At 34.6% G+C, this 25204-nt stretch overlaps 1 protein-coding gene across 2 annotated transcripts; it reads right to left on the bottom strand.

Moving 5' to 3' along the window:
* Positions 1–21859, bottom strand: LOC110019723 (E3 ubiquitin-protein ligase At1g12760-like). Of its 2 annotated transcripts, none has more exons than XM_020717511.1 (5): positions 21149–21859; positions 7256–7387; positions 7007–7139; positions 6208–6366; positions 1–670 (listed from the first exon to the last, which is right to left on the bottom strand). In XM_020717511.1, exons 1-5 carry the CDS (start codon positions 21724–21726, stop codon positions 497–499), a joined length of 1176 nt encoding a protein of 391 aa, XP_020573170.1. In that variant the 5' UTR covers positions 21727–21859; the 3' UTR covers positions 1–496. The 2 variants fall into 2 exon arrangements, with proteins under 2 accessions (XP_020573170.1, XP_020573171.1); XM_020717512.1 differs by having other exon boundaries at positions 7256–7375.
* Between the last annotated feature and the right edge of the window lie 3345 nt (positions 21860–25204).

Raw genomic sequence — 25204 nt, 5'->3', positions numbered from 1 at the left:
AATAATAATAATAACAATAAACAAAGAAAGAAAAGAAGTCATAAATATGGCCTGGAAATGTTGGTCTGGAAAAAGAAGGACAACTTCTGCTACTACTTTCTCACCATTTAAAAAGGAATAATAATAATAATAGCTTTCCAAAGATGAAGCTGACCAACCATTCTAAACATCATTTAACTTCTACTCAAACCAAAGGACAGAAACTACAAATTATCAACATGACTCCAAGGCATTTAAATCTCGATGAGAAAGATTTTTATCTTTAACTCAGCGATTTCCTTTCATATAATTCCAATGAAACAGCGATTTAAAGATGGAAATGAAACCCAAATATAAGAGACCAGAAACTAGAGTAAAAAGCCACGGCTGAAATCAAAAACATATGCCTAATGACAAAAATGCGTACAGAAAGAAGAGCAAGGATGAAAGGAGCCAATAATTCCAGCAGCAGCAGCAGCCGGGCAAAAGTGGGAAAAGAGACAGCATAGTATGCCTTCTATACTTCTTCCCTCGGTCTGTTGCTGCTCTTTATAATGTTATATTTGCAGAGAGGACAGGTGGCATTTATGCGAAGCCATTTGTCGATGCAACAACAATGGAAATGATGACCACAAGGAAGTTGACGCAGTTCAGCCCCATCATCATATGCAGACAGGCAGATGCAGCACTCCTACATTACTCAGGATGGAAAAAAAAGGGAAAAAAAAAATTAAAGAGCTGTAGGAAAAAAAAATACGCAATGTAAGCAAAATACACGATCTTACATTACAGAAACCAGAAGGGAAATGCAAGAAATATAACTTATTTCTGTTGCAAAAGTAGGATTGGTTTAACTTTAACTAAATGGAGAGTTCCACCTAGGCTGTCTGTAGTCCATCTTAGCAGATTTATTGAAAAGTTTAGTGCTCGTGTGGAATGATAACTCAATTAAAGGAAGGAAAGGAATTTCACGAACTAGAGATCCCTACATCAAACAAGCCTTGTTAAATTTTGTTTTGCAGAATCAAATCTTCTTGTAGCATAAGTCATTTAGCTCAAGTTGCTAAATCACAGCTTCATTATCAATTATAGCTTCCCCTAAATGAATTTTTGAAAAATAAAAAAACTGGGGAAGAGAAAGTGCTAAAGTATTTCCAGAACTTTAACTGGATAAAAGCATGAATAGATGCCATAGCCGTTCAAGGAAAATTTAGGGTAAATATCTTCAGTCCAGTAGGTCTGGCTCCTCTACGTCTGGTTTTAAACATTTTCCGATTAGGCCTGTAATACCTTGCGAGACAACATTATGATCCCCAAATCAAGTTCTAGTCTTCAAAAAGGTCCATTTTACTGATGATGTTAAATAATCTATTATTATAAAAGCTGTTATTTTTTTTGCTTCAATTTGAAAAACAAAAAAATTCTTACAACAAAAATACCTCATCCTCAGAACTTTCTCTTGTTCGAGGGTTAGATTGTTTTCCATAAGGTAAAGCCACTAACTTCATCTGCACGAAGAAGAAAAATAATAGGAGAAATGGAAGCGATAAAAGCCGTCATACAATTGTTATGATTGACACTTTGTAGAAGAAGTGAACGCTCGATAACAAATCCTACATCCACCCTGACTTGACTTAGAAGCATGGGTTCAGCATAGAAAATCCCTGAAGGAGGCAAAAATTTCTGGAGATTGTTGGAGGAAATTGGCTAGCAGAAATGAGAGGAGAGGTGATTCATGTATCAGACGAAGAGGGAAAGCAAAATGAAGGAAAAACTGCAGTAGTAATTGGGTCTTTCTGTGTCAATTGACGGTTCTGTTAATAGGATTTAGACATGACCCGAACATTAAGAATCAATAGTGGATCAACATTATGACCCATCGACGCATAAGATATTTATTATAATTTGAATATGATATGGAAAGAAAAATAAAAGATCCTGGAATATAGTCTCATTCATATATATTCAATTCAAATAAGAGAAAACCAAGGGTAATAAGGTTAAGTAGATAAAAATGATTAGCTTTTGCTTCTTTTTTTTCCCATTAAGCTAGTATTCTATATAAAAATCAAGTCTCTAAATCTAAGTCAGTATACATTTAATAATATTTCAGAAGTCCCGAAATTTAAGGTCCCATCAAAACAAGCAAGATGTAAGAGTGTATTGAATGATCTTTTCCAAAAATCAATTTAATAAGAAAAGAGCAAACATTTCTTGCTAGCAAAGAGCTAGAAATGATAGACAAATTTTTCCCAACATACAATAAGAGGAATTTAATGGTAAATTGGCGTTAAGTTAATGCAAGTTATCTAAGCTTCATAGAAAAATATTTAAAACAATATAATGCAAACAACATTGTAAGTTAAATTTATTATGTAAATTCCCAATTGATGATGGGACGATTTGCAATATATGTCAAAGATGAAGACACGTGTAATATAGTTTTATGTTAAGACACCACATAATAATGGTGTTTGTCAACAAAGCACCAATAATGCACAGCTAAAGCTATATGATGAAGTCAAGTCAATCGAAGCATATTATGGATTAAACTTGAATCGGTCATATATACAAATTATTCGAGATTAATACGAGATTGAATCAAGCTTTCAGATATATCTTCATACTTATTTCTAATAAATTATGATCGAACTTGGCTTACACTTAAGTTGCATAAATTAATCAGACAAGTACATAAGCAAATGAGTATTAAATGAATTTCTAAATGATAATCATGCTAACAACTGATTTTATCGGTCTAAATGAACAACTAATTCAACATATTTGAAATTAATATTTAACATTTCAACACCAATTAAACAAGCATCAACTAAATACGATAACAATAGCATTGAAGAGAATTGAGGATGGGAAGAAATGTGAAAGCCTTGAAGATGATATTGATGTCCAAAAAGCAGGGATGAAATGAAGACACAAGGGCAATAATCTGTGACAAGCCGATGGTGCGTTGGAGAAGATGCATTAGGCTCTAAAAGAATGCATCTACTATAGGCCAGTTGATGAGAAGAAGCTACACTTACTACCAATTCTCATGCAAGTGCATCTCGATTCTTACATAGGGGTATTAGAGAAAATGCTCCGAGGGCTAAGATGAAGCATTCACAAGATACGCTAACTGACATGTCAATTGCAAGGAAGTTTGGAGAGAAATATGTGCACACGTCGTACCATAATTCTCAGTGTAATCCTATAACACTTGCAACCTTTGGTGAGTCGAGTGTAGAGATTGAAAATGATGAAAGTGTAAAACGATATGTGAAATATAAAAAAAGAGGTAAAAAGTAACCAAGCCTGATAAAATAATATACAATATGGTAATAGTAATATTAAATAAGCCATATTTAAAAAATTATATGAATAAAATATGAGGCATCAACAAGTTTAATATCAATGCTTCAATAAATTCATATTGAACAATAAATAACTTGCTTGTGAACATAAATAAATAATTTTGACTATATCAAACATGATACAATTAATATCAATGCTTTAAAAAATATTCAACTTGTTCAATTATTAACTTGTACGGTTATTAATCATGCAACGTTGGAGATGATCGTGGGTGCATTAGTTCACTCACAGTCCAATTCACAAGACCATTCACGAGTAGAAGAGATTCATGATTTAGGTCATCTTATCAACATCACAAAAAGTAGCAAGAGATGTATAACAACCAAATTATGATGGCGATGGCCCACATGTCTGACATGAGTTGAAGATTCCTCAAAGTTAGTACATAATCTCCAAATATTCATATTTTAAATAAATTTTACAATTTTTTTTGTATTATTAAATATTTTTTATAAAAATTGACTATTATATAGTTTTTATACATCTAATGAAGGTGTCAAACTAAATAGTTCTGATTAATTACTTGCAACTAGCATATCCTCCAAAATGACGTTGATAATTTGATGATATATTATTTTCTTAGCTTTTGAAGAAGAGAAATTATGCAAAGATCAAACTTATTTATTCATTGTACCAAAGTATCATACAAACATTAATCCCATATTCAATATGGATGATACATTTTCATCTTTACCTACAGATGATCCGACGTTGAACCTAAAAAATAGCATATGGGTTTTGGTTAATCTACTCAAGATATCATCAGAACTCATACACAAGATAATGAGGACTGGATTAGTGGCGTGTTCTTACACAATGAGCATGCTCACGTTACCCATACAAGGTAGAGATGGGATGAAAAGACTACTCAAAGCCCCTCACAATATTATGTAGTGCAGAGAAAAGTCAATCTTTATAAGGGGATGATATTCACCAGTATATGAGACCTTCGACGAGGATTTAATGGATGGGCATGGAGCATACAAAATTTTGATTAAAAAAAATAACTATAATTTGCTCCCAAGGCATTCATCTGACAATACCATGTTCTTGGCCAACACATGCTTTTAAGTCAAATAAATTGATGATGCCAGGAGATTTTTTAAGACTTTTTTTAAGACCGGCGCTCGTCCTTTAGCTACAACCGCTCAAATATGTAATATGCTCTGGAACAATGAATATGCTAAATTTTCTTACACAAAAAATGGGATGGCGTCCCTCACAGAAACAACTGTATCTTAAGAAGTACAAATGAGAATTGATCGCTACAAGGGGATGATATTCACCAATAAATGGCACCTTCAATAAGGAATCAGTGATTGGGCTACATCAAACTAGTGGGGCATCAAAATTTTCATCAAGTAAAAAAAAAGTTTAAGTTACTCCCAAAGCACTCACCCGACCTGAGAATGCTCCAGGCAGTCGCACACTTCTAAGTCCAGCAGTTGGACAATGCTTGGAGAATTTCTATAGACAGTCATCTAAATTACAGCAACTCGGTGTGGCTATCATGAAAATTCCTCAAGGTTTATTTGTTGATTCATTCTCCTCTCAACAAGTGTTGAAATGGGTTTGAAGCTAAAGGAAATTATTGGATGAATTCAGGTAAAGTTTAATGCAAAAATTTTAGATTTAAACTGAAAATGTTTTTATAAAACGAGGAACCAAAAACTCAACGGGCCAACAAAATCTATGTGAACACCAAGTGAAGAAAATTGGGCCAAAATCAATGTGTAGTTATGCTTTACACATGATGTGTAGTTTTACTTTACACATGAAATTAAAAACTTGAATGAATTGAATATAGCACTACCATATTAATCTTATTTCACAAGTTTAATAGCTGCTTAATTCTCGCTCGTAGTATAATTTATCTCACATGTACCCTGTAGTAGCTAGTTCCATATCATGGTTGTGAAATTAAATCTACATAGCCTACGGCTTAATGTAAGAAGACAAACAGCATAAGTCATTCATCCAAAATCTCCTATTTCCGTTAGGAGTTGTATTGGGACTCAAAAGTGTGGATGGGGTGTCTACAAGAATGAATTTGTCAACACGCATACAGTCGGATCCCCACCCCAAATCTGTCCCTTTAGCTTTCTCTTATCCCAAGGGGGTCATTTAAAGATTCTGACCTCATTTATTACTAATATATAATGCCAGAATAATTAAAAATTTATTTAAACTTTGTAGTACATATTTATGAAAACAGATAGACAAATATAAAAATACAATACTTCAAATTCCATGAAGATTGTCTAAGGAAAATATTGTTTTTTGTCATTATCGAACAAAATAGCACAAGATTATATGTTGAACATGGAGTATATGTAATATAATGCAAGAATAATTAAAAATTTATTTAAACTTCGTAGTAAATATTTATGAAAACAGATATACAAAAATCAAAATACAATACTTCAAATTTCATGAAGCATGTTTGAGGAAAATATTGTTATTTGTCAATATCGAACAAAACAGCATAGAAAGTTCTTATTTACATATAGTTAACACAAAAAAAGGGATTATATGTTGAGCATGGAGTATATGTAGTATATATAAGTAATGAATCCTTTTTAAGTGCCTTTTTATCTGGTTTTTTAGCATAGACTTACGATGAAATCCTTTTAAACCATTAACTACCATTCCAATTGACATACAAAATTTCTGGACAAGAGCAAATCTCTTTACTCCACATCCACAAAAAGATGACAGAAACAACCATTTTTATAGTATATAAAATATCATGTGAAAATCAACCCAGAACTCCAGAGCATTTGCAAATTAATGGCTTAATTGACGCTTTAAGACTTTGATATGTATTCCATTAATGGAAAAGGAACAAGCACTTACTGCATTCTCATATGAAAGAGCAATCTCGTGATGAGGATCTCCACAATCAGTCATTACACCTCCAGAAGATCTTGATATTTCGCCAAGTTTTTCAAAACCTAAAGTTCTTCGAAATTTGAACTTTGGTAAGTGGCAGATATCGTCTTCTGATGCTCCCTCCTGCTCCAAAAAAGTGCTAAATTTAAGATAGTTTAACATAATGAGTTGATTTGGTTGTACGCCCTAAGTTGATTGAGGGCATTGTCCCATCCAAAAGGTCTTTAGGTTCAAGAATTGGCATGTGTTTGATTATTCATTGCATTAGCGCTAACTGAAGTGATGAGGGTTCCTACAATTTTTTGGCTATCTATGTTCCAAATCTAATTTTATCCCCGGCATGGGAGGGAGCTTGCCCTATTATTTAGCTGTTTATGTTTATCAAGACAACTTCTACCGCTTTCCTGTACTTATCATGTGCTCCTTTCTTTATATTTATATATATATATATATATATATATATATATAATGCACACTGAGATTACTAAGCTCGAGGATCTGCTGCAGCATCTCTATTGCAGCTGTAAATACAATTTGAACTATTAACACTGGTCCACTATTCATCTCAAACTTCTACTTTTAAACTGTTACTCTAGGGGTTTCACAGATCAACAACTAGCTTTCTACAGGCGAAAGGCCCAACTGTAGATGTGATTGTAAGCGATGGTCCTCAAGAAAAAACACTGGCCATAAGAATCGAGTCTTCTAATTAGAATATTATAGGAACTTGTACAGACATATAAATTTATACAAGAAGACTTACCTGATCTGCGACAGCATATAAAATTGCAATGATGCACGGTAAGCAGCAGCAAACAGCAATGCCAACGATGCAAGCCAGGGCAAAACAGACAATAACAAAGAACACATCAAATGCCAGAAATACAATGCAGAGCCTGCAAGAGAAGACTAAAAAAGAATAATAAATCAAAAAAAAACAAGGAAAAGAGAAGCGTGTGAAGAGAAAAAATAATTATTTTAAACTGAAATGTGAATAAGAAACTATTCTCACCAGTAAAGTTGAGGAGCTTCACGAGTCAAAACTTGGCCTCCAGCAGACACCCAATAGAAACCAATGATCCACCATATGAATGAGAACATCGTGTTGGCAGACTCCAGATGTTTTGCTAGGCTGCAGTCAAAACTTATAAAAAAAAAAGATAAATAAAAAGAGTGGAGAACAAAGGAAAGAAACAATCAGTCAAGAAAAATAGAATAAACCAAAGATAACTTTGAAAATAGCCAACAAAACAGGATAACCATCAACTTAAAATTAAGAAAATATTGAATGTTAAATACGACGAACAAAAACCAGTACATTAGAGAAATTCACATCCGGTACACTGATCAAAAAAAACACAAAATGAATAACATATCGAAAATTGATAGAAAAGAGAACTACCGCCTTGGAGACTATCACATTAGTCAGTGTAATACAATTTCATAACGAAAAAAAACAGTGCTCATGTCATCTATAAAAATGGTTCCCAAACAAAATAAACAAATTAATACTGTTATCAACATCACAAAACCCTTTCTGATGGTGTACAATAATAAGTACCAATGTCTTCTCTCTCTTAGTCGCCGGTCCCCTACTCTCAGTATTTACATTCATGCTTATCCAACAGCATTCGCCTTGCTGCATTATTAACTGCCTCTGCTAATGGTTCATGCCCCAGATGTATCATACCAAAGCCATTGCTTTGCTCATCCATTTCTAGATTGCCGCTTGTTTCAAACATCTCATTCACATCCCTATCAAAGCCAAATTAGAAATCTAGGTGTTAATGAATTCTTCGTTCACAAAGGCGCCATTATGCCTATACCTTGGTGCAGTTTCCTATTGCTTCTACATTTCTGCTTTACTCTGGTGTTGCCTCCAACTTCACATCACATCCAATATTTTCCTCTCATCACTTTCTACACTTATCCATCACTAGAGAGCATTCTTCGAAAAAAACATTTATCCATCTCTACCACATTGAAAAAGAAATCAAAATCCGCAGCATTTAACTTTTGTATTGCCACCAATGGGATCGCCTTCATAACAATTTTATCCGCATCCAAATCATGTTGGAACCCACTGGCTTGACTCAATTGTTCTCCATTGTTTTGGCCACATATGTTTTGGCTGTGGTTTTCATCTTTTCCCATTCATCCATGATAATTTGAAAAATGCTTTTCCATTTCACACATGCTCCTTATCCATGTTCCGATAACCTTCATGTCACTCCGCATTCCACTTTATCACCCACATCATTATTATTGAACATTATCTTGGTTAATCTTCACTTTGATGCACTTCTGCCTCGCTAGTCCCCTAACATGCCTCCCAATCACCATTTTGTGAAGCGAATTTTAAAATTTAAGAAGATTTAGAGTGATTGCTAAAAGTAGATGGAGAGCGATGAAGCCATATGATTGCTACAGGAACTAAGCTCTAGTTTCAAACTGCAACACAAACATCACCATCATTAGACTTATCCCAGTATTTCTGAATATGTTCTATGAATCCCTATTCCCAATTCAATCTCGTCGAAGCAACATAAATAATGTTCACAAATTTTTTATTTCACACCCACAAAAGTTTTATATTACACTTAACAATTATTCTACTGATCCGAAGCATCTTCTCTTCTAAATAATTCCTCAATTTATTCTAGCTTTCACTTATTTTAGCAGATATCCCAGCTAAAAGGATTGTCATCTTCAAAAAGCAAAGGCTGAAGTTACTCCAATCGAACACTCCTAATTTGCATCTCCAGAACTACTATAAAAAGATGCAAACTCGATGTTAGACCTTGATTTCCATGCTGTCTAATATAAGTAAACAGAAAGACAATATATTGCTTACAAAAGAGGTGGAAAACGTTCAAAAAGTTTCAATCATGGGCCCTACTTCCTCTGATCGGTCAAGAAACCAAATTAAACCCTACCTCAGCATCCATGTTAAGCCCCTGTCAAAATTTAAACAACTTCTAATTACGTTTAGAATATTTGCACTCTCCAAAACCTTCACTACATAAATTAGATGCTTCTTCAAAATTTAACACAAAGCATTCATCAAAAGAGCTAGTGTTAAATAAACCCTCACAAAAAACCGTGTTAGTTGAAGCTTAATGTACCGTTGTTGCCCCTTTTTGCTATTTTTCAAGGCAACCGCACTGTTGAACATAAACATCACTCATAAAAAGTTATATGATTTGACACTTAGTTTTTGCTTTGTATACACCAACAAAATTGGAACAAGACTTTGGTGAAAAACGAAGAAGTTTTAAGTGTATCATTCCAAAGATCAGCCTCCTTTCAGGAAAAACAAGATAAATAACTATATCCATTCATAATATGTCTGATCAACCAGATATAAAGGAAGAACATGTGGTAGGAAGCATAGGCAGAGCCAACTACCTTTTTAAGGGGAGCAAACTGCACCCAAGACCCAATGTGGGAGGGGCTAAAGCAACAAAGGATAAAATAATATTTCAAGAGGGGCTAAAGACCAAATTGACCCTCCAATGTAAGTAAAAATTTGAATTTGAGGGAGACAATTGCACCCCCCCCCCCCCGCTTTCCCCTTAATTTTCACCACAAAAACGGGCAAATGAAGTCTCTTACACTATGCAGACTGGATATCACTTAAAGAAAAACAAGGGCCATAAGCCAAAGCCAAAAATATAAATATCTTTTATGTCACATCTGACAGAGCCCAACATATATTCTTAACCTCCAAATTACCAATTCTGCCGGCAGTCACAAGTTATTGTTCTCATTTTAATAGCACAATACTTGATGTGGGCACTTGTTACAGCTCGATATATCTAACAAAACACAGCATAAAACTTCCATCATTATCAATAACATAAAAAGAAACGAGAGAAAAGATTAGAGCAGTATAACATGAGCAGGCCACTGTAGAAACAATCATTCTTAGCCAGACAGATCTTTTTAGATAAGGTGATAGAAATCTTCATGTTGATTCACAATGATCTATGCACAATTTATTTGTTTTATTTTCATTAGTTGATTTATTTTATTTTATTATTTCCATGGTTAACAACATGACAAAGGCAATGGCTAAAAAAGAGAAAGCTCCTATTCCCTAGCATTATGTTAGATTGTATAGTGGCGTAGTTTTATTCTTGATTCAGTTTAAGTTTCACAATAAAAGAAAAAAAAAGGAGCTTAATACTAAATCTATTTCAATTTCTTGAGTACTAGTAGGATGTCAAATTCCATAGAGTGTAATACAAGTGTGAACATAATTCTTGGAAAAGTTATCACTATTTTATGCTCCTTTATATATATATATATATATATATCTACCATATTTAAATTAATTATATATATATATGAAAAGCTCGAGGGCTGATTTTATTGAAATAGAAAAGATACAAAAATGTTGTATGAGAAGGCCTAATAGAGACACCCTACCCATACGATACCAAGTACAGTATTACCCTAACAAAAAGCTACAGATAGACTTAAAAAAAGATTTAAAACATGCAAAAAAAAAAGCAAGTAGCTAGGAACGAGTCAGTTTAGTCCTGACTCTTCCTCTAGTTTTAGGAGCGGAGCCAGAAAACAAACTTTGAAGTGTAGTGTCATTGACAGGAGTAACCAAAGTATCATCCACTAAGTTTCCAAGTTGGAGTGTGCCCTCAGCCTTCTTCTTCCGCCGAGAAGTGTAAACTTGTCATTCTTCATCTGAAGACAGACTCATGTGATCCTCGGTCTGATTAGATATTAGAACCGCAGTAGAAGGAAAGACAGCAGTTGTCACAGCGATAGGTTTCAGTGTATGTGAAGTATATATATTTAAAAAAAAGTTTGATCGTCGATCAACCCCAAAATCTAAGCGAGGGGTGGACCCCCCTTTCAGAAAGGTGTGCAATTCGATCATACGCAGGGATCAAACCCCCGACCCGAGGGACTCACACTAAAGGGACACACACACACACAGATATATATATATATATATATATACAAAGGTAAATTCATTGATGTAAACGGGAAGATGCAAATGTTTTAGTGTGTGGGTACAACTTACTCAAAAAGAGACTTCAAAATACTCGTATACTAAAAAATTAATTGTATGTGTTCCAATCCCTAGTTAAACTTCATGGATTACTTCAATTATTTCATTAACAATTAAGTTTTATCTCAAATACTGCATCTTTATATAAAAAGAGTGCAAGCGGTTAAATATCTAGTAACAAGCCATCAATAAAACATCAAATTTATTTGCATCTAATCATACAATGCATCATAATAGTTTTGTTATTAAAAACGAAGTCATCTTGTAAAATTAAAAATTTAATAAATGCTACAATTTAAAAAGTATAAGGTAAAATAGAATGAGTCCCTTTGACGGAGAGAAGGACTTTGCTGGAATAAATAGTCAATGGCCTATGACTATGGCATCTCCTCTATTTTTTCTCTGACTTCGACCATAGCCACTACTTATTATCTTATAATAAGTCAAAGCTCCACCTAAATATGAAGCTTAGGAGTTGCTTGCTTCTGAATCACAGTTCTCCCTAATGGCCACTAGTTTTGTAGCTCCAATCTTAGAAAAAGCTCAACCTAGTAGGAGGAATACGAATCGCTCCGTAATCTGTCAATTCAGTTGTTATATCGCCAACGCCTGGCCTCTTCCTTCAACCCTTAATTCATGTACTAGTGTACTTATAGCCCCACGAGGAAAGGAAGTGACAAGACACGGAATGCTTGGCTATTTGCAGCATGAGAGCTGATTACCCAAGAAATTTCTGAGGGGAAAATAGATCTCAACAATGAAAACATAGGAGGCATTATTAGCGAGATACAATGGTGAATAGCTGCCCAAAAAAAGACTTGCTTGAAGGTTCAAGGACCTTTAGTATTGTACCAATGTACCCTACCCCCAAACCAACTGCCTTCGCAACTAGTGACGACTGCTGAGATGAAAATGTAATAAATAAGAAGTTAGTGCCATGCTTTAGTTCAAATGACTAGAAATCGTACCAAGTTACTGGTATGGATTGAAAATTTTTAATAAGTCTTTCCATTTGAAAATATGATGAATGTAAATTGAAGCTTAATGTCATGCTCCGCCATATTCTAGAAATTAACAAGACACTCATGGGATGGAAGATTATAGAGAATGTCGGAATATAGAGATGCATCCATGAGACTCTAGAAGATTCTACCACATTATGGAGAATGCTAAATAGAAAAGCTCCAAGGAAAACTCGAGAGCAACCTAGAAAGTTCTAGGGCCATTATATATATAAGAGAGAGGAGTGTAAAACACTCTAGAAACTAGAATAATCTAATGTATTCTAGAATGTTCCATTGGGTTTGGAGGATGCTATAAATAAGAGCCCCCACACCCCCCCCCCACTAAAAAAGAATCCAAGCTTTCAAGAGTTATAATTTTTTTTTACTTAGTGAAATGTTCTTTTCTCCAATACTTCTCCCTACTCTTCTTAGAGTGGTTTGTGTTCGCAAGTTCAAGCGTTGTGAGGATTAGACTGATTTAGTATTAAATAAGAGCGCTAAAGCCAAACAAGTGACTTGGAGAAAGTCCATGACAATTGGTATCAGAACATTGGTTTTGAAGGTATGACAAAAAGCGTTAAAGAGCACGTAATAGAGTTTGAAGACACTAATGTGGAAACATCTCAATAAGAACGAGGTCGTCAGGATCAAAGAGATCCAACTGCATCCAAGCCACATGGAAGGTCCAAGGAGATCATGCATGCTTTGATTCACGCCTTGGTCGGGTGAAGGATGCGATGAATGGCATAGAGGCCGGGATAGAAAATCTTGGCCAAAAGGGTATGGACTCGAGGAGGAGGACATCACCATCCATTCAACGATCAGAGGTATGATGCTCCAATCAGAGGAATCCTTAAAAAACCAAATGGCTAAGATGTGGGAGGAATTGATAGGGGAGCTCCCAGAAGTACAAAGAGCCCATGAAGAGGAGATGAGCGATATAAGTGCTAGTTTAAAGGAAATGCTTGGGGATTTCGCTATGGAAGAGGTCACCACTAGTGACACCCACCAGTCACCATACTCTCGAAGCCAAGAGGACCGAAGTTCTAAAACTAGAGAGCCTTGGAGGAGCTCTTGACACAAAGTTGATAACTTCTTGTGAAGACTTCAACAATATTTCGGAGCGATGGGGATCACTGAGGAAGATGCAAGAATTCAATTTGCAGCTCTTTATCTCTTGGACAATGCTATGCTATGGTGGAGAAAAAGGCGTGGAGATATTGAGAAAGGTATGTGCACCATATCTATCTTCAATAACTTCAAGAGAGAGCTAAAGAGACAATTCTACCTTGAGAACGTGGAGGATGAGGCTAAAACCCGATTGCAAAGGCTCAAGCAAGAGCGTTCGATTCGGGAATATATTACAAAGTTTACTAGCCTGGTTCTTGAAATTGCCCACATGTCAGACAAGAATGCTTTATTCAACTTCATGGATAGACGCCAACGATGGGCGAAGACAAAGCTTAGGAGGCGTGGAGCATAAGATCTCACTACTTTCATCGTCATTACAGAATGCTTGGTCAACTATACAAAAAAGTCTGCAAAGTCAAAAGATAAGAAGGGTGTCCATGTCAAAGATAGGGAAGACAAGAATCAACATAAGGAGGAGACTCGTCACGAATCGACTACATCCAAGGCGAAAGACAAATGGAAGCCTAGAAATGACAACCAAATCACATAACAAATGCTTCCTTTGTGAAGGATCTTATTGGGCGAGAGATTGTCCTCAAAAGAAGGCTTTGAACTCTCTCCTTGCAATTCATCAAGAGGAAGAGGTAAGTGATATGACAACACAAGTTGAATCTATACAACTGTTGAATGAGACGCAAGACCCAACAAAACCCTAAACAAAGGGGTTACTCTTTGCAAAGATGATAATAGGAGAGAAGACCACTAAGGCAATGATGGATACGGGCGCTTCTCACAACTTCATCTCCGTGGAAGAAGAAAAAATGTTAGGTTTGCAAATAACTGAAGAAGGAGGCTCCATCAAGATCGTCAATTTAGCAGCTAGGTCAGTCCACAAAATAGTCAGAGGAGTAAAGGCCAATATTGGAACATGGTCAGATACTTTAGACTTCTCTATCATTCCAATGGATGATTTTTGTGTAGTTTTAGGGATGAACTTCTTGGATCAAGCAAGAGCCTTCCCACAATGTCTTTTGCAAATAGCATGTGCATCATGGAAGAAAATCAAGCTTGCTTAGTACCGATAACGATGATTAACAAGCATGAAGTCAAAATGCTATCGGTCATCGTTTTCGAGAAGGATATTCGACAGAACAAGGGGAGAAACTTGGTTGTTCTTCATGACTCGGATGGAGAAGAGAAGCCTCGAGGAGGCATGCCAAGGGAAGTGGTGGAGGATCTACCACCAAGAAAAGGAAAAGATCAATGGATTAGGCAGGAGCCAAGGATGGACTTGCCAGCCAGAAAGGAAGAACCCAAGTTGGCCGAGAGCAAACAAAAGAAGCGGTTTTGAGTGCCAAGAGGAAGCCGCAACGAGAGCATTGTGAGCTTAAGTGGGGGAGACTGTTATACTCTGCTATATTCTAGAAATTGGCAAGGCCCTCATGGGATAGAAGGCTCTAAAGAATGCCATAATATAGAGATATCCATGAAACTCTAGAAAATTCCACCACATTCCGGAGAATGCTAAATGGAAAAGCTCCAAGGAAAACTCAAGAGTAACCTAGAAAGTTCTAGGGCTATGTATGTACATAAGAGAGGAGAGTAGAATTCTCTAGAAACTAGAATAACTTAATGTATTCTAGAATGTTCCCTTGGGCTTGGAGGAGGCTATAAATAAGAGCTCATCCCCTCTTTTTTAATCACGTAAAAAAGCATTCAAGCTTTCAAGCTTTCAAGAGTTATAATTGTTCTTTCTTAGTGAAGTGTTCCTTTTTCCAATACTTCTCCCTACTCTTTTTGGAGTGTTTTCTGCTCACAAGTCCAAGCGTTGTGAGGATTAGGTTGATTTAGTGTTAAAAAAGAGCACTAAAGCCGCATGGGTGACTTGGAGAAAGTTAGTCCGTGAAATTAGACTAAGTTTTTCCTACAAAAAAATAGTAGACTAAGAGAAAGTTGGTTACTGGGAAAAAAGAGGTTTGACTGTTTAGGCGCAGAACAATGATATTCCTTCTTGTGTAAACCCACTGAGTCACAAGATCAAGGCAGCGAGACCATTTAGAAGTGTGAAGTTAGACACTACCTTGGACAAATCCACTTTTTGTAATAAGAGACGAGTTTATAGATAAATTAGGATAGCCATCATGCCCAACATGCTCTTAAAACAAAATTAATATTGTGGCTTCCAAAATGTTTTCAAAAAGAATGAAAACATGACATATCATTTGATCTATTGTAGTTCGACAGTTTAGTAAGGGCTCTTCTCATCTACCGCCATGTGAAGATATTTTAACCCCCCGTTCAAGGCCTTCATTGAAATAGTCAAATATTAGAAATCAACAAAGCAGGGGTAGAGTTTTTTTGGGTCACGGTGATGCATCAAGGCCAGTTCAACATCTACGGAATCAACTAAAGTCAGTTGTGTAGCATAGACCCTTTCTAGTTCTCTTTATCTTCAAAGCCAGTCTTCCTACTACCACCCAAGGAACTCAAAATGAATTGTCATAAAAGCAACTCAACTTATATTGCCAAAAGAGAGAGGCTTCACATTTAGGGGCACTCCTCAAAGACATATTATATTCACCTCTGGGAGACTCTCTCCTACTAGACTAACATCTTAGTATGAACCGAACAGGATAGAATGGTATAAATAGAAACTACTTAAATATTATTACCAAGATTGATACCCTTCTTCCCAGCCTTAAGCCCTAGAAACTCCTACTAAAGTATTGAGACTAGATGCCTTAAACAGTGGTATACAAGCTAGGCCTCTTAGTAGATTAGCCAGCTTAGGCCATCTTATCTTGCCATGTAATATGCCCTATCAGGAAAATCTCGTTAAACCCGCAAGAGAATCTTATCAAAACTATCGTCTTCTTTCAACGCTTTTTCTTAATAATATTTTTTTATAATAATTGTACTTCTGCCTTAACAAAATTTCAAAGATTACTTCAATCATTTCATTATCAGTCAAGTTTTAGCACAGGTGTTGCATATTTAAATTTAAATAAAGAAAAAGGTAATTATTTTGTGGCTTGACAAACCTCAATTTTATTTGCATGTAAGGATACTACATATCAAATTAGTTGCATTAACAAATTCTAACCCAAACACTTCTTGCATTCAAAATACAGAGTATTATAAACATGGTAAACATATATGCAAACCCTCCAAAAAAATGACACAAGTAGAAAATAAGGGTTTGGCAAGATACGTGATTACATCTTACACTATCTATGGATAGTCAGAGATACTTATTGACTAAATGAAGAATTAAAACAGAAATAATAAAAAAAAGAAGGTTAAAACTACATCCACAAATCTTTATTCCAAGAAAAAGAATATTTATTTTCAATGAAACTCTATTTGGTGTAGAAACATTGCTATAAGAAATAACGTAAAAGAATTCAGCAAAATAGCAGCTGATTTGGCCTCTCTTCTTGTCCTCTTGATATCATTTTTTCCTGCTAAAACTTTAGTCAGTGGGCATGGTGCTTGCCCAGCAATTTTACATCACTTTGTCCACCATAATATCAAATCCCATGGAAGCTTAAGCAAAAATAAAAGGTTTCAAGAAATATCTTTTGGAGAGTTCTAGAGAAGAAAGTTGTTGACATGACTTATTTTCAAGTCAATAAGAAAACGTTCGCGCATTTTATAATTTGATCACCCAAAGTTACACTTCTGTCTTGTTGACATGACTTATTTTCAAGTCAATAAGAAAATGTATGCCAGAGCTATTACTTGTGTTCAAACATAATAAGGATTGACCATCTATTTTCCTATGTTAGTTGGATTACATCAGAGATCGGTTTTAAGCCCATATATTTTTGCCTAGTTATGGATGCTCTTACTGGATATTTACATGAGAATGTACCTTGGTGTATATCTTTCACTGATAATATCCTTCTTGTGGATAAGAGTAGAGAAAGAGCTCAAGAAAAACTTGAATTATGGAGATCTACACTGGAGTCTAAAGGCCTTCATTTGAGTAGAACTAAAACCAATACATGGAATGTAATTTTACTAGTAGTAGCTCTAGCGACAGAGTTGTAATTATGAGTGATCAAATCATTAAAAGGTGTAAACACTTTAGATGTCTCAAGTTTACTGTTCAACGTGATGGTGATAAAGATGGGGATGTTATTAGTAGAATTCGAGTTGGTTAGTTGAAGTGGAGGAATGCTTCGGGTCTATTGTGTGATAGAAAAGTATTGCTTAGACTGAAAGGAAAATTTTATAAAATGGTGGTGAGACCTGCAAGGCTCTTTGGCATAGTATTTTGGCCTTCAAAGAGAAGCATAAAAGTGTTGCCAATATGAGAATGCTTAGGTGGATGAGTCGCTTTACACTTAGAGACAAAATGTGAATTGAATAAATCTGTGATAGGGTTGGTGTAGCTCTAGTGGCAGACAAAATTAGAGAGAGTTGTCTTAGATGGTTTGGTCACATGAAATGTCGAGCATCTAATGATTTGATTAGGAGAGTAGATGTCTTAGATTCAATTGATGTTAAAAAAAGTAGAAGTAGACCTAGAAAGCCTTGGGCATATTGTATAAAAGATGATCTTAATTTATTAGAATTAAATAAAAATATGACGCTCAATAGGACACAATGGAGAAAAAGGGTTCATGTTTTCGGCGTTCATGTTTCATGTTTTCGGCCCCACTTTGTGGGATAAAGGCTTGTTGTTGAAAGTTGGCTTTTGCACCATAAAACTTGGGTGCCAAACCAAAAATTAAAAAATTTAAAAAAAAACATAATCACATTTGACTAGGTCACAAATTAGTATGCTTGGTTTTCACATAACAGCAGATTTTAAAAGCACTGCTTGGTCAAAGTCCTCTCATCAAGAGCAAATATTGGAATAAATACTAGCCTATGTAAATCATAAGCACAATATACATATGGCTTCTACTTATGAACATATTCACGGATTATGTCACTACTGAAGTGAAAACGGGGAATTGGATTAAAATTTCAGTTTGGAAGCCTTTGTGACTTTTTGATGATACAAGTTTCATTGCAGGGGAGGTGGGGATAAAACTGGAAATTTTCAGATTTTTATAGTATTACCACATATAAGAGGAGGATTATTTGAGTATTTATTATATGTATTTTATCAGAGAAATTGTGGAAGTTCATATTATCCATGTCAATTAAAGAGCATGGATGCAACAAACTGAATTTTTCGGGTAGTTTTCGAGTTTCAAAATTTTTTGAATATTTGTAATCCTGAAATGCCCAGTTTTTTTGTATTTCTATCAAATGTTGTGATTGGTGGCGAAGGAACAATACCACATTTTAGAATTTTCTAATAAAAGTCAGATTCACTAAAATTTTTAGAAGATTGAGTGCAATCCAAAATGGTAAATTCGTTGTGAACAAAATGGATGGAATTTTTATTTAGAAATTATATGGTGGATAAAACTTGATGAGCGCTTACCATAAAACTAACTTTTGTAATTTGTTGCAATTTTATGAAACTATTTTAATTCAAAGCCATTTCGTAAGTTTAAGACTTCTGTAGAAAATTCGATTCTATATAGCATTGAATTTTGGGAGAAATTATTTTTGCATGTGTTGAATTTTAATCTGAAATTTATATCATTAATTGTGCTTGATTAAAGTGGTGGGTTTTAACCAAATTTTACAATGTTTTGTGACTTCTATACTTTTTTTGTTGAGTTTTCTAAGTAGGAAAAAATGTTGTCAAATTTGATCGTCTTAAGATTCCTGCATGATTTGATCATCTATAGATCAAATAGTGGTTAGATGAAAGAGCCTAATGATTTATTCGAACAATAACACATAGATGATCAAATGACTGGACATTTGATGAGAATTGAATATCATGTGTTCAAGAGATTGCCAAATTTGTAAACATACTAACATTAGATACTTTCCTTATACAGATGAAGATCTTTTCTTGGTCTTTAAGCTTTAGTGTTGGTGAGGTAAATCCTTGGACATGAAAAATTCAGATTTTGTGTGCAGTGTGGATCACAAAAAAGAAAGATTTTGAGTTGAAATTTGGTTCCATTGGGTTGAGTGGAAAAGATATATTCGAACAGATACCATGAGGGATTGTTTGTATGGCTCATGTCTGTAGTGGTTAACTGTTCTCCTCATATTTGTGTTTCAGAGCTTTCACTTGCAGTAGGATCAAATGGCAAACTTTCACTATAGTTTTTACTACATTGCAGTTCATCATCATTTTAGCACTAAGAATGAATCCTAGAATGTTTTTTTGCTTTATTTCACCTAATATAGACTTATTGGTGTGCCCGTGAAATTTCAACAGCATTTCAACTTAGGAATTTACCTAAGATTTCAGCAAGGCTTTGTTATCACCTTGAGTTGTGCCGCGGTGGGTCCGTCATGTCTGAACCAAAGAAAATTTGAGGCATAACATCTAGATAAATAGCTATGCCTCGAGCTAGACACAACCATGGTTCTATGAGGTCATTAGACAGCGACAAGCATGCTATTGAACTGTGGCACCACTTAGGCAATAACCTCCACAGAGATAACTACAACTTGATAACCAAGGAGAATTAGATCTAGCATTTGATATATTTGAAGAGACATATGAAGGCAGCTTCATTAACATGACATGGAACTAAAAGAAGAATAAGGAAAAAAGGTTATAGCACTTTTAACTATTTAGCCTTCATGGAAGCAAGGTGATCTTCTCTAATATGCTCGTAAAGAGGGATTTGGATTGGGCTTCATTGGGTTGAAAGAGGAAGACATAGTGGCTTTGGAAAGCATGCAATAGTCATAAATGGAAAAGGGTTAGTTTGTTGATTTAGTAAATACTAAATCCCTACGCTACACATATTATTATGAGATGTTTCCCTCATGGTTCACCCAAAATCAATAAATAAATTTTGCCAATATTATTCTTGTTCAATTCCCTACTTGGCAATATAATGTGATCGACCGTGTGAGATAAGGCCTCTATTATTCCAAGCCTAAACCAATAAAAAGAAGGCATGTGCACAAATGGAGTGGTGAGTTATAAATTGGGTTTTTCATATTCATTGATTTATCTAATCATGTCTTTTATTGGAATGACGGCTTGTGAATTGGATAGCAGCCTTGCATTTCTTCCACAAAGAATGTCATGTTATCCATATATAGCATCAAGAAGAAGCCTTTAATTTTTCAACGGTTGATGCCTTCAAGAGCTCCATAATGGAGATTCTTTAAGTAATACTCCAAATATTATCATAACATTCTTTTCCAATAATCCTACAATTGGCTATAAACTGCAAGAATGAAAAAAATCAATCCTTAAATGGAAATAAAAACAAAGGTAATGTACTATTCATATAAAAAAATATTACATCTTTCTAACTATAATATTAAAATAATCATACGAAATTTAAACTAACTATTCATTATCTTTCATTACCTTTTCTTTGAAATCACAATTGGTAGTCTCATAAATGTAAAGAGCAAAAATTGCCTGCTAATCATTGAGTGGATCTTAAGAAAAATTTCTTTATTAGGAGGATGAGAAGAAATTATGATGTAAGTGAAGAAAAAAAATATCATGCAAAGCAGAATTGCTCTATGAATCTCAAATCTCTACAATCATCCTAGTACTAATGTTACTGATATCTAATTAATTAAAGCGAGAAATGAAATCCGCGTACAATAATGGATTAATGAAATATATAAGCATCAATACATCAATGTATTTAAGCAATAAGCAATTGAAAATTTTTACCTTGTACCGTCTTCATCCTGAACCTCCTCCAAAGCATTATTTCCACTTCCCACTCCTCCCTCTAAATCAATTGGAGAGCCTAGATCAGAGGTAGACCGACTCCCGACCATCAAGCTCCCATCCCCACTGTGCCCGGATTCCATTTGCCGCGGCGAACGCCTCCTCCGATACTCCACACAAACACATATCATGTGAAGCACGCACTGCAGTGCGTACCCAGCGATCCACAGCCCCAGCGGCATAGTAGGCCGCTCGTCCCGGCTCATGAACAGAACTCCAACAGCCACCACCACAAAAGCCATGTTCCACAGGACGTCGAGGATAATCACTGGTCTAGAATAAGCCCAATCGCCCTGACGCTCCTCCAGCTGTTCTGCAGCCGTCTCCCTCACCAGCATCGACGGCTCCCTCATCATTCGGCGGTTTCTTGTCCTCCAAAGAAACCGCGCTGCCCCCCTCAAGCTTGGCCTCCTCGACGGCCGTGATCCGCGCTCGTCCCCGCCTCCGCCCCGTGCACCGAGCAGCGGCACGGGGTCAATTGCGGCAGCAAGCGGATTGAGCGTCCTCGTTGCCGACATCTGGAACGAAGAGAGTACAAAATTGAGAATTTCAGATACGAATTGAGCCGAGGAAACCCTAGAAAATCTGCTCTATCTCTGGGCAAGGACGCGGGGAAACGAGCATGTCACAACACTCCTGTGATTTTTTTTTTTTTTTTTTTTTTTTTTTTTTTTTTTTTTTTTTTTTTTACTTATATAGCACCTACTTCTATATACTTTATCGACAAATAAGAGCAAAGAAACTAAGAATCAACACAAATTCAGAAGGACAAGAGATTTAATGAGATTCGGCAAAATTTATCTATGTTTTCGGGAGCAGAGGCGATTTTCCTTTCAATTCCAGAAAAGAGTACAAGCTACAATTTTTCAACAAGTGGTATCAGATAAATTAGAGCAACCAAAAAACAAGAATAGACACAAATTCAGAACATCTCTGATACCACTAGTTGAAAAATTTATGTCTTAACACCTAAATTTTGCATCTTTACACTCATTTCACCCAAATCTTCAATATCACATTAAAAATGCCGACATGTTAAGTTTATACATTTATATAAAAATTAAACTTTAAATATTAGATTGTAAATACAAAAGAATTGAGCAGATTTAGAGGGCTACCAAAACATACTTACATGAAACTCATACTTTATTATTTACGTATAGAACATCTGAAATTATTTAAAAGCACAAAAGTAAGACTATTTTCTCCTTCATTTCTTCATGGTGGCTCCATTCGTTGAAGAAATATATAACAAAGTAAGGAAATGGTTCTCTTTGAGGCTTGAATCCTCTCTAAGATTCAGAAACAATTAAACCGAAAAACTAAGCATTTAAATTTGAGGACTGTCAATAAAACATGTTATGATTTACTTTAATTCAAGTATGATCTTATACACCTTTATTATTTGTAAATTTGTTTATGATTTGTATTTATATGTGGTCACATTTGAATGAATGTACTATACATTAATAGATAAGTTTGTGAAGATTGAAGCTTAGAATGAATTTTCTTTTTCTAAAGCAATATAGTAAGTGTGATTTCAGATTCAATTTGATAAGTCAATTAATTTTGATATACTTCAATTAAGTTCTTCTACATCCTCAATACATAATAGCAAGAGGTATCATGAAAGTAGTTCTTCAAGTGTTTTTCTTACCATTGTGATCATCATTATCAGGCTTACATGATCTTTTGTGGTTGTTTTTATGTGTTGTTATTCTTCATTAATTTTTGGCAATGAGTGGTATAACTTACTTCAGAAAAAGAAATTGCTTGGTTGGGAATATGCAAATGTCAGACGATTTTGCAGATGGGGTGGTTTACAGTTAATTGAGAAGAGAGTACAAAATTGAGAAATAATGGCCTTACAGTTACAATAATACCATCTTATGAAGAGAGTACAAAATTGAGAAGATGAGGTGGTTTACAGTTAATAGAACAGCTTTTATGTATCAGTGTCAAACGCTTTTGCAGTAAATTAACCTCTTAATAGGGACTGAGAAAAATGGATTGATAAAGTTGTTTCTAGTGTGCATTCACTATTTTTTATATTATATTAACTAGTTAATTTTATATATTGTTCTTATTAAGAGTTTAAGGGATGTTAATTCTTTTTTCCTAGATAGTTTTAATCATAACATAACTATATATTATGTGCCTTCCTTATTCATTAAATTGTTTAAAGTCTATCTATTTAGACTTTATTTTTTTTAATGGTCCAATCCTAAATTTGAAGAAAAGCATGCTTTCTTTGAAATTTTCATTGGAAGCTTTAGAGGATGTGTGATTTTATTTTTTTCAAGCATTACCTTGAAGTACTTTGATTTCAAGCATTTCAATTTTTTTTATTGTATAATCTTTATTTCAATTATATTATCTTTAGAAATAATGGCCTAATGATATGGTTGGGATTAATGTCAAACTTTAAAAACAATTATTCTTTATGGTTTGATCCGGACGAGTGATGTGTAGAATGATCTTTAATGCAAATTTTCATTTTACAACAACATTCACTTTTTTTGTGGTATTGTTGTGATTTTCGAGTAAAGTTGGGAAATACGATGGATTCGTATTGTGGTGGCAATGCGGTGACATTGTGATGATATTTTAGTGATATTATGATGGTATTATGGTAGTATTGTGAAGATATTGTGATGGTATTGAGGTTGTGCAGAGGGATATAATATCATCATAATACTATCATAATGTCATCATCATACTACAACAATATCACCACAATATCATTACAAAACACCATTATATGACCACAATTACAATAATACCACAATAATTCCACTTCAATATCACCAAAATATCACCACGGTACAACAACATTACCACCACCTACAACAATATCACCACAATATCATAACAAAACATCATTATATAACCACAATTACAAAAATACCACAATAATTCCACTTCAATATCAACAAAATATCACCACGGTACAACAACATTACCACCACAATTACATTTTAACACCACCATAATACAACCATAATATTATCACAACAGCACCATAATATCACCACAATACTATCACAATATCAATTCACCTCAATTTCACTTCAACACCACCACAAAGAAGTTGGATAACATCATAATTTATTATTTCTTTATAATTCATATTCTAATTTACACATGTCTAGATATGTCAAACCATCAAATATTCATTTGAAATGGAATATAATCAAATTGTTAGAAATTAATTGAAGTATATGAGAATTAAATGTCTTATCCATTGTAATATCTTCTCTTCTGCTGCTATATCATAGTAAACATATATGGATTGATACAAAAATATACACTTATCTATAAATGATAATTATCAACAAATGATTTTTATAGATGGTTTAGACACAATATCAATATTTCATTTTAGTCTCTCCTTTTCTTATAATGTTTTTTTTTTAATCTGGCATTAGAAAAACCATTTGGACGCTTCTTTGTTACGTCTTCTAGTTTCCAAGTGCATTATGTCTTCTCGATCTTCTTTCTATTAAACTTGTACTTGAATTGAGGTGATTTTCTCACCAATAGTGAGTTAACATGGTCAAACATTTTTTTTCAGTGACTCCAACATATATTTTTTCGTCTCTTGATTGCCTTAGGACTTCGTGCTTGTTTGATATGAATATTTATGGATGCGAGTTCAAATTACGACACCACTTCAAGAACCATTTTTCACCTGAACTCGTTGAAATATCTAACCATTTTCAAATAGAAATGTATCTTAGCGCCTAAAGACTATCGCATGAGGAGCTACTTATCTGATATCTTTGTTACAACCCAACTTGTTGCAACCCGTCATATTGAGGTGGGTCGCATCATGCTGATGTCATAACAGATAAATTATTACCTAATTTCTATTTAGAATGAATCTTATTTACTTATTTTCTATTCAATTTTGATAAATTTAGAGCTGCTAATATCATCAAATATTATAAAATAAAACTTTTCAAAATTCATTCAGATCATATCAATACACGATAA

Source organism: Phalaenopsis equestris, unplaced genomic scaffold (genome assembly GCF_001263595.1).
Source record: "Phalaenopsis equestris unplaced genomic scaffold, ASM126359v1 Scaffold000074, whole genome shotgun sequence".
Classification (NCBI taxonomy): Eukaryota; Viridiplantae; Streptophyta; class Magnoliopsida; order Asparagales; family Orchidaceae; genus Phalaenopsis; species Phalaenopsis equestris.
The sequence above is the reverse complement of the archived record's forward strand: the minus strand, read 5'-3'. Positions and strand labels throughout refer to the sequence as shown.